This window comes from Rhinopithecus bieti, unplaced genomic scaffold, assembly GCF_001698545.2.
Source record: "Rhinopithecus bieti isolate Rb0 unplaced genomic scaffold, ASM169854v2 scaffold_49243, whole genome shotgun sequence".
Taxonomy (NCBI): Eukaryota; Metazoa; Chordata; class Mammalia; order Primates; family Cercopithecidae; genus Rhinopithecus; species Rhinopithecus bieti.
Genome location: NW_016819331.1, coordinates 93,318 through 102,710, shown reverse-complemented (window position 1 = coordinate 102,710; position 9,393 = coordinate 93,318). Strand labels below are relative to the sequence as shown.

General features: G+C 45.5%; 1 protein-coding gene across 1 annotated transcript in view; it reads right to left on the bottom strand.

The window, feature by feature from the left end:
• Window positions 1-3,716: 3,716 nt before the first annotated feature.
• Window positions 3,717-9,393, bottom strand: part of LOC108519655 (IQ domain-containing protein F1) — a 7,424-nt gene continuing 1,747 nt past the window's right edge. The window contains exons 3-4 of the mRNA XM_017858809.1: window positions 5,963-6,025; window positions 3,717-4,177 (exon numbers count right to left, since the gene is read on the bottom strand). Coding sequence (XP_017714298.1) covers window positions 3,731-4,177; window positions 5,963-6,025 — 510 coding nt within the window. The 3' untranslated portion in view covers window positions 3,717-3,730. The remainder of the gene's footprint in view (window positions 4,178-5,962; window positions 6,026-9,393) is intronic.

Genomic DNA, 9,393 nt, shown 5'->3' with positions numbered 1-9,393 from the left:
GCTGTCTTAAACTGTAGTTCTTTCTAAAGAATCTCATTAAAACTTTCATTAATGATGGGAGATCCTCTCATTCATGCTTGTGTGCTCCTTCTCTCCATTCTCCATCCTTTCTCAGAAGCACACATTCGACCAACAGTGGAACTTCTGGGTCTTCCATTTCTGTGAGGTAGCCTGTCAGGGTGGGACCTCTGTGGGTGGTCCTCTGGGCAGGGTCCTTGCTGTGCAAGGGTGTCACATGGCACCAGGCCCTGGTGGGTCACAGAGCCCTCTGCCGTCAGCCACTCTTGCCAACTGTGTAGCTCAGCAGAGAGCCAGCTGCTCCTCCTGTGAGCTCCTATGGGACAGCCCACAGCCCTGCTGTCCCTGGCCAGCTAGCTCCAAGCATGGAGAAACTGCATGGCCACTCTTGCCTTTGCCTTTGCCTTTTCTAAAGCTTTGATTTATTGTCTTTCAGTTTTTCCACATATACCTTCTGACTTTTAGGGATTCCACATGCTTCCATTCCCTGAAGGCCCCCTTCCTATATTTTAGGTACTAGTACAAACTTTTGAAATCAATGTTTTTTTTTTTCTGTTATTCCTATGAATTTGTAGCGGGAGAGGAAGGCCTGAACCTCAAACATTTTGATTCATTATTTCATGAACAATTTCCAAATCTTCTCTGTGGTTATGCTTGCTTGAGGTTTGAGGTGAAAATGTTGAAGCAGATGTTAGCCCATGATTGAGAATTTTCTTCTGCAGATGCTTTGTCTCCATTTTTTTATTGAAAATTTAGTTTTCTCTTGCCCTTGCCTTCATTTTCTTTTGCCTTTCCTTCCTGAATCACTCCATCAGTCTGAAATCCTCAGGCTGGGCAGTGCAGTATAGCTGCACCAGGGGCAAAGAGAGCCACCATGGAACAGAGCCAGGTGAGGGAGGGTCACAAGACGGGGGAGGAAGGCATTGTTCTAGGAGGGACCAGCATGAAACCCAGGCAGTGGGAGGAGGAGTCCACACGGGGGTGTAAGTCCATACCAGTTATAGTGTCATATCAGGCAGGATGAGAAGGGCATCTTTGGTGGCATAGACCATCAGAACTTGAGCACAGTGAGGAGGATATCCACGCAGAGGGTGGCCTGACATTTTGTTTCAGCTCAGGTTGGGTGAAGGAGCATTTACCCCAGTCATCAGACCAACATGGGGAGCCACAGCCTCAGCCACAAGAAGAGGGCAATAGATGGTGTCGTATATCAGAGATCAAGAGAAACGGGCCAGTGTCTCTGTAAGACAGGGGCCAGTAGTAGCTGTGCAGAATTAGTTGCACACAGGGAAAATCAAATAAGAAAATGTATTAAAGATCATCGGAGCTAGGGGTGTCACTCTCAGAAAGAAGAGTAGAAATATGGAAAGGAGGCCGGGCACAGTGGCTCACACCTATAATCCCAACACTTAGAGGCCGAGGTGGGTGGATCACTTGAGGTCAGGAGTTCAAGACCAGCCCAGCCAACATGGCAAAACCCTGTCTTTACTAAAAATACAAAAATTAGCCAGTCGTTGTGGTAGATGCCTGTAATCCCAGCTACTCGGGAGGCGGAGACAGGAGAATTGCTTGAACCAGGGAGGCGGAGGTTGCAGTGAACCAATATTGTGCCAATGCACTCCAGCCTGGGTGACAAAGCCAGACTCCATCTCAAAAAGAAAAGAAATATGGAAAGGAGAAAACCAGAGTGAATTCTTAAATTTGGGGTGGGATTGGAGGTATCAGTGTGAGCTCACAGATTTCAATATAGATAGGCACAGAAATGAACACAGATATAAATGTGCAATGCTTACGCATATACACAAACATGTATTTCCTGGCTCTGTCCACTGAGGAGGCCTGGGAGTGAGAGTACCTCAACAATGATGAACATGACTCCGTGTGCTTTGCTGGGCCACTCCAGCTGACCCCAGAATTGGCTGTTTTTTCCATGGCTACCAGTATTTAAGGCTTGTTTGTGACTCCTTTCCTTGTTTTGATGCTGATGCAGAAAAATTTTTTAGCTTTATTGAGGTATAATTAACAAAGTTAAACGCAAAGTAGGTGTACAAACTTGATGTTTTGAAGGTGCTAGCTTTTATGGTGCTTGACATTTACCCCGGAAGGTGGGGAATGTTAGCACCAGTTCACAGCTCAGGACACTGGGCTCAGAGAGGGGAAATGACTTGTCTATGGCCACAGGGCAGTGAGAGGTGGAGCAGATGGAATTCAGAGCTCTACGCTCTGATACTCTGAACACAGGACAACAGGGGCAAGGAGAAAGACAGGAATCCTTCAGAGTGGGTATGAGAGACCCAGGCCCTGAACGAGACACAAGGGGCAGGACATGGCAGGACAGAGCAGGAAATACAGAGCTCATGCCCGAGAGCTAGAGCCTGAGACTTCTGGGCAGCATCTCAGAACAGCTATGAGCTGAGGGACCAGCTCTCCAGGGCACAGTCATTGAAGCAGGACTGGACATAGGGCTGTGACCCACTCCTCAGAATCCCCCCTTTCTGCAGGGAACCACAGGACAGTGACAGCAGTGTTGACAGGCAGAAGTTCAGCCTAATTTTAACCTCTTTTTTTGTTACTATTTTTTAATTGATAATTGATAATAATTATACATAATTATGGGATATAATGTTATATTTCAATGCATGTATATATACTGTAATGACAAAATTGGGATATTTACCATATCCATCACTTTAAACATTTATCATTTCTTTGTAGTGACAACATTCAAAAATATTTTTTTAAGTACCTTAAAATATACACTACATTGTTATTTGCTAAGTGGCAAACAGGTATGTGAAAAATTGTTCAACATCACTAATCATCAGAATAATGCAAACCTTCACCTCTTAGTTGGCCCTTATCATCACCTGGGCCCCAACCCCACCCCAGCTGGCAGCATTTCACAGGAAGGGACTTTCAGAAGAGCCAGCTCTGCCTGGATTGGCCCTTGCAGAAGTTGGGCCAGTGGGGAGGGTAAGGAACACAAGACTAATGCCTGCTCAGCTCCTGCAGCTGTGATAGCCTGAGGTCTAACACTCACCAGAGGGTTGGGTTGGCAGCAAAATGCCCTCTCTCCCACCCCCTTGCCTGTGGAACTCCCCATGCCAGCCTGGTCTGGAGGAAAATGAGTCCTAGCTTTCATATGGGGCTCAAGGGCAAGGGACAGATGGGGTTTGAGGTGAGGATGAGCACTTGAGTTATGCTAACAGCTTCCAGTTTGGGTGTCAGATTTTTAGAAGCCAAGTATAAGGACATAGCCCCCAGTGCAGCAGGGAGACAGGATCACGGGGCTTGGAGTTGGGGGGCTCCTCTCAGTCCCAGGGGTTGGGGAACAAGCCCTGAGCAACCAGACCCAGACGGGTGAATTCCTGGAGAATGTGCTGCCATTGCCATGACCACCACCCGCCAGGCTTCTATTATACCCAGTCCCGAGGAGGGTGCACTATGTACATAGAATGATGTAAATATGAATGATATTCCATGGAGTTGGCCAACTGACAGGTCTGTACCCTCAACTTTCCTTCCTACGGCAGACATTGCTAATCAATCACAGTCTCTGCTCAGTCTGGAAAAGAGGCTCAGAGTCTTCTCCACATGAGGCCTCAGACAAGCCCTGCCCATTCCTCAGAGCTGGTATATGAATAGCCAAGTATCTGCCATCCATTGCTCTGACCTCCTGAAGCTTGTCAAAGACTATCTGGAAAAGACCACTTCATTCCTTTATTGAGAGGGGAATACACTCTGTCACAATGCAAGGCCCTGAGCCCAGCAAGATCTCCAGCTGGAGATGCAGCTGGTTGGCTGTGACTCTGTATTGGCCTTTGATGAACCCCCGGGAAGCACAGGAGCGGCACCTCCAGTAGGCCTGGATGATGCGAACAGCATTGAGCACCTGGCAATAGCGCCTGCGGATGTGCCACATGCGGGCCTGGGACTGCAGTGTGACTGCTGCCCACTCCTCCCGGGAGAAGGCCTCCAGCGCCGCCCGCCGCCTCTTCTCCAGAATCTTGGACAGTATCAGCCGCCACCAGCACTGAATGATGCAGGCGCTGAGGGCCGCATGCAACAGTGCCCGACGCACCAGGGTGCCCCGCCACCAGGCCTGGATCTTGGTGGCTACCATATCTTTGTCAGAGAGCTTCTTTTGGTTTTCTGGGGGCTTTCAAGAAAAAAGAGGGACCTTCAGAGAATGCTCCCCACTGGCTTCAGCCCTGGGGTGTGCCAGGAAAGGCCCTGATTCCCTATCAGCAACTGTCTCTTTTTCTGGAATTCAGGAGCACTGGGCAAGACACTAGCTGGAACCAGATCAGGTAGGTGTCCTGCCTCTGCCATCCTCTGGTTGATAGCCACAAGCACATCACCTTGCCCCTGGGTCTCAGTGTCCTGCCCATCTTGGGGCACACCTGCCCTGGCTACCTCACCCAGTTTTCCACAGACCTTGTTGACCAGCAAGAACACTGTGATATAGGGTCAAAGGGTTACCATGTTCCACCCAGACCTGCTCCTTTCTTTCAGACTCCTTCCACCTGCTGGAGAAGTCACATCTTTGCCAGCCCTGCCCTCTCATCCCTGACAACAGTTCATAGCCACAGCCTGTTCTCTCCCTCGGTCATGTCTGAAGACTAAACCCTGATTTTTTTTGTCTTGCCCAAATTCGTATCTAAGGAGCCTGGGGAGTCATGCCCTACAAATCATAACTTCTCGTCAGATGGGTTTTATTTAACCCTTTACTTTCCAACCTGACCCTGGCATAACATTACCAGACAAGGAAGAAAAATATTTTATCCCAAAACATGCTTCTTTGCCATATTTTGAAATGGCCCTGCAAGGCTGTTCTTTGTGGAGGAAAATTTGCATCTGTAAAGAATCTCTATTAACATAGCTAGATCTTTTTCTTCCAGACCCTCCCAAACCTAAAGAGATTAACTAAGATCTGAATAGGAAACATTTGTCATCTATTGTTTCTAAGGGGAGATACTACAAGAGTTCAAAAGAACTTTGGTCTCCACAATCTTTTATCTTAACCTGAATATTTCCTTTCTATGAATCTCAGGTCTTTGGACAAATTCAACCAATTGTCAGTCAAAAGATGTTTAAATTCACCTATAGCCTGGAAACACCACCCTCCCCCCAGCCACCGCTATGAGTTGTCCCACCTTTCTGGACCAAACCAATGTATTCTTTTTTTTTTTTTTTTTTTTTTTTTGAGACGGAGTCTAGCTCTGTCCCCCCTGGTGGAGTGCAGTGGCGCGTCTTGGCTCACTGCAAGCTCCGCCTCCTGGGGTTCACGCCCATTCTCCTGCCTCAGCCTTCCCAAGTAGCTGGGACTACAGGCGCCCGCCACGGCGCCCGGCTAGTTTTTTATTTTAGTAGAGATGGGGTTCACCATGGTCTCGATCTCCTGAACTTGTGATCCGCCGCCTCGGCCTCCCAAAGTGCTGGGATTACAGGTGTGAGCCACCGCACCCCGCCACCAATGTATTTCTTAAATGTATTTGATTGATGCCTCATACCTCTCTAAAATGTATGAAACCAAGCTGTGCCAGGACCACCTTGGGCACATGTTCTCAGGACTTCTTGAGGGCTGTGTCATGGGCCATGGTCATTCACACTTGGCTTAGAATAAATCTCTTCAAATATTTTTCAAAGTTCAACTCTTTTCTCTTTTTGTCAACATGTCATAGTATCAAAAGTTCCTCCACCCCAAAGTTCAAACTCTTACATCTCTTCCCTATCATCATTTTTCTTAACTTTCACATTTTAAATCTTAATTCACAAGCACACATACATGCACAAGCTCAAACACACACACACACATACACACACACACACGCACATACACATACTTCTAACTGAGCCCCGCTTCCATATCATGGTCATTCCATTCCACAAGCACAGCCCCCACATCCCCAGCCCCAGCCCTGTGTGGTTTGGGAGGTCATACTTTTTCTAATTTCTCATTGGCATTGTCCACTGTCTGTGTCTCAACCAGAACTGGAGTGTTAGCCTGAAAGGGAAATGGGGAAAGAGAACGGACAAGATTGAGTTTATTTCTCTTCTTAGCTCAGCACTGTTAGATATGAGTTCTAAATTTCTCTTCAAAGAATCAATCAGTACGTTCAATTCTTTGCCTTCTACTTTTAAACTTAACTTCCTCATAAAGCAAGCTTTTTCGATTACCTGCTCCACCCTGATTCATTCCCATTACCTGCTCATTCTCCACCCTGACTCATTCCGATTTCCTGCTCTGCCATACCATTTTTCCTGCCAAACCACTCACCTCGTCACTCTCTTTAAATTAACCAATTGGAATTAGTTTAGCCTGTGCGGTCTAACCCTAGCCAACCGGTCTAACCCTAGCCAACCGGTCTAACCCTAGCCAACCGAGGAACGACCCAGCAGCAGGGGCCACATGTGTCAGGGATAAGAACCCCTTCCCCTCCCTTGTCCAAGGGTGCGCTCACCATTGCTCCATCTGTAAGGGCGCACCCTTCTATAGAAGTACATTGCCTTGCTGAGAATTAAAAAGAAAATTTTACATTCGAGTGCTATTTCTTTTGCAGCACTGAAGATTTACTTATAACAATCTGGGGGCTTGCCTGTGATTACATTCCACTCTGGGGAGGTCTCTGGTTCTCTCTCACGAGGAGGTGCACCCCGCCCCCTTGTAACGGCCTCAGGGGTGAAAAATCAGGACCCACCCAGTGCGAGGAATAACCCAAGCTCTCAGCAACGCAGAAGGAAACTGGCCAGCAACCTAGCTTAAAGGATCCTCATATATGGTGGCAACAACTCTGTGCACAGACCAAGGAAAGAGAAGCTGTGGGAGCCGATAAAGTACTTCCTTGGTTGTCAAATTCTGGAGGGCTAAATGTGTGTGTGTGTGAATGATCACAAACAAGCTTACTTGAGGTGTTGTTCGTGTGGACAGTGACAAGTCCTACTTCTGGACGGAATGAGTGGGTCCTCTCTGCAGTTCTGTAGCTACCTCTTATGGCTTAGGGTGGATCCCACCATGGGATTTATACCAGCACGCCAACACTAAGAGGGGCCTAATTCTCCCTTGGGGAGTGGCCAGAGAGGGCAACATGAGTGGGAAGTGTCCAAGGGACCTTCAGAGGGGAAAAGAGAGGAAACAGGTCAACCTTCCAGACCAGCAAGGCAAGATGCCCCCTGATTTGAGGAGTTGAACCTTCCAGGATAGGCAAGGTGAGACATCCCTGGTTTGTGGGGTTGAGCCTTCTGGGGCAGGCAAGGTGAGACATCCCTGCTTTGAGGGGTTGAGCCTTCTGCAAATTTCAGGGGGTTGAACCTCACACAAACTTCTGGTAGTAAGAAAAATATTCAGAACACCCCTTTCCTTTCTTGGGGAAGAGAGAGTAGCTCCTTTCCCAACGGTCCCTCCCCTAGGGGAAGGGGAAGGACAGGGGAGAACAGCAGCATAAGCAGCTGGCAGAGGCAGGGAAAGACCAGCAAAGAAGAAAGAGAAACTGGGAGAGGAAGTCAGAGAGAAAGAGACAGAGAGAGAAGGAGAGAGGCAGAGACAGAAAGAGAAAGACAAAGAGGGAGTCAGAGAGAGAGAGAGACAGAGAGGCAGAGAGAGAAAGAGACAAAGAGGGAGTCAAAGAGAAAGAGAGACAGAGAGGCAGAGAGAGACAGAAAGAGACAGAAAGACAAAGAGGGAGTCAAAGGGAAAGAGAGACAGAGTCAAAGACAGAGAGAGAGATGGAAGTAGTAAAGAGAATATAGTGTATCTTATTCCTTTAAAAGCCAGGGTAAATTTAAAACCTATAATTAATAATTGAAGATATTTTCCATGACCCTATAACACTCCAATACCACCTTGTTGTCAGTGTAAACAAAGGCATAGCCCAAAAGCACTGAGGCCACTGACAACCCATAGCCTTCCTAATCAAAAATTCTTAATCCGGTAACCTGCGGATGGCCCAAATGCACTCAATCTGTAGCGGCAACTGTTGCTAAGAGAAGAAAGTAGAAAAACAAGTTTTAGAGGAAACCTCATTGTGAGCACTCCTCATCAAGTCAGAACTGTCCTAAGTCAAAAAAGAAAAAAAAAAAGGCAAAAAGGTAGCTTAGTGACTCAAGAACCTTGAAGTATGAGGCTATTCTGTTAGAAAAAGATGATTTAACATTAACCACTGAAAATTCCCTTAACCCAGCAGATTTCCTAACAGGGCATCTAAATCTCAATTACCATACAAAGGTCCGACCAGACCTCCAAGGAACTCCCTTCGGGACAGGACGATAGATGGTTCCTTCTGGGTGATCGAGGGAAAAAGACACAATGGGTATTCAGTAAGTGATGAGGAAACTCTTTGTAGAAGCAGAGTTAGGAAAATTGCTCAAACCTGCAAGCTGTTTGCACTCAGCCAAGCTTTAAAGTACTTACAGAATCAGGAAGGAGCCATCTATATGAATTCTAAGTTAATATGGACTGAATGAGGCCTTATTAATAACAAAGAATAATTGAAATCCCAAACTTGCAAGATTTTTCAACAAAAGTAAAGTTTGCTAAAAGTTAACAGTGTAACATGTATTATAGTAACTTCTAATCTTGTGGCCTTAGGCAGTCTAGTCCACAGACATGAAGGAAGTTCACTTTGGAAAAGAATGGTTATCATCTTCAAGAAAAAAAAAGCGGGGGGAGCGGGGGAGGATTTATGTAAAAAGGAATGTTATATGGTAAATTCTTGTCCTAAAATAAATTAACTGGTTGTTTAAAGAAAGGGATGTTTGCAACAAGTGAGAAAATTGAGGCATGTCGAAGAATTGTCTGTGAAAGTCATGGAAAAAAAATGTTATAATAGGGAATTTATGCAAGAAATGTTGTATAATTTAAAAGTAATTAGGCCTCCTGAATGTAAAACTATTGAAGAAACAGTTTATGTGCAAGGTGTGTAGGTGTGTAAGGAAAGTAAAATATACCTTTGGTGAAAGGATTATAAGGAGGTATAAGAATGTGGATTTTTACCTACATTAAAAGGTTTAAATTTTTTTTTTGTTTTAAAGGTTTAAGCAAGTTTTGAAATGTTAATTGTAAAGGAAGTTCTGCATGTAAACATATTGGCTAAAGTTAAAGGGGTATCATCCAGTTTTTCTGTGAACTGGACATTAAAATAAAAGCACAACAGGTTTTTCTTAAAACACTAACCTGCTGTTTAACGAAAATTATAAAAGGTTAAAAAGAGTCTATAAAATTCTTACCTTATAGTCAGACATTAAAAATTGGATAAATATGTCTACAAGGTTTTATTAAAATTAAGTTTAACATTAATAACACACTAAATAGGAAGCATTGTCAAATATAAAATGGTGTTTGACTTTCTTTGGTCTAAAAACTAATAAAAATAGGTG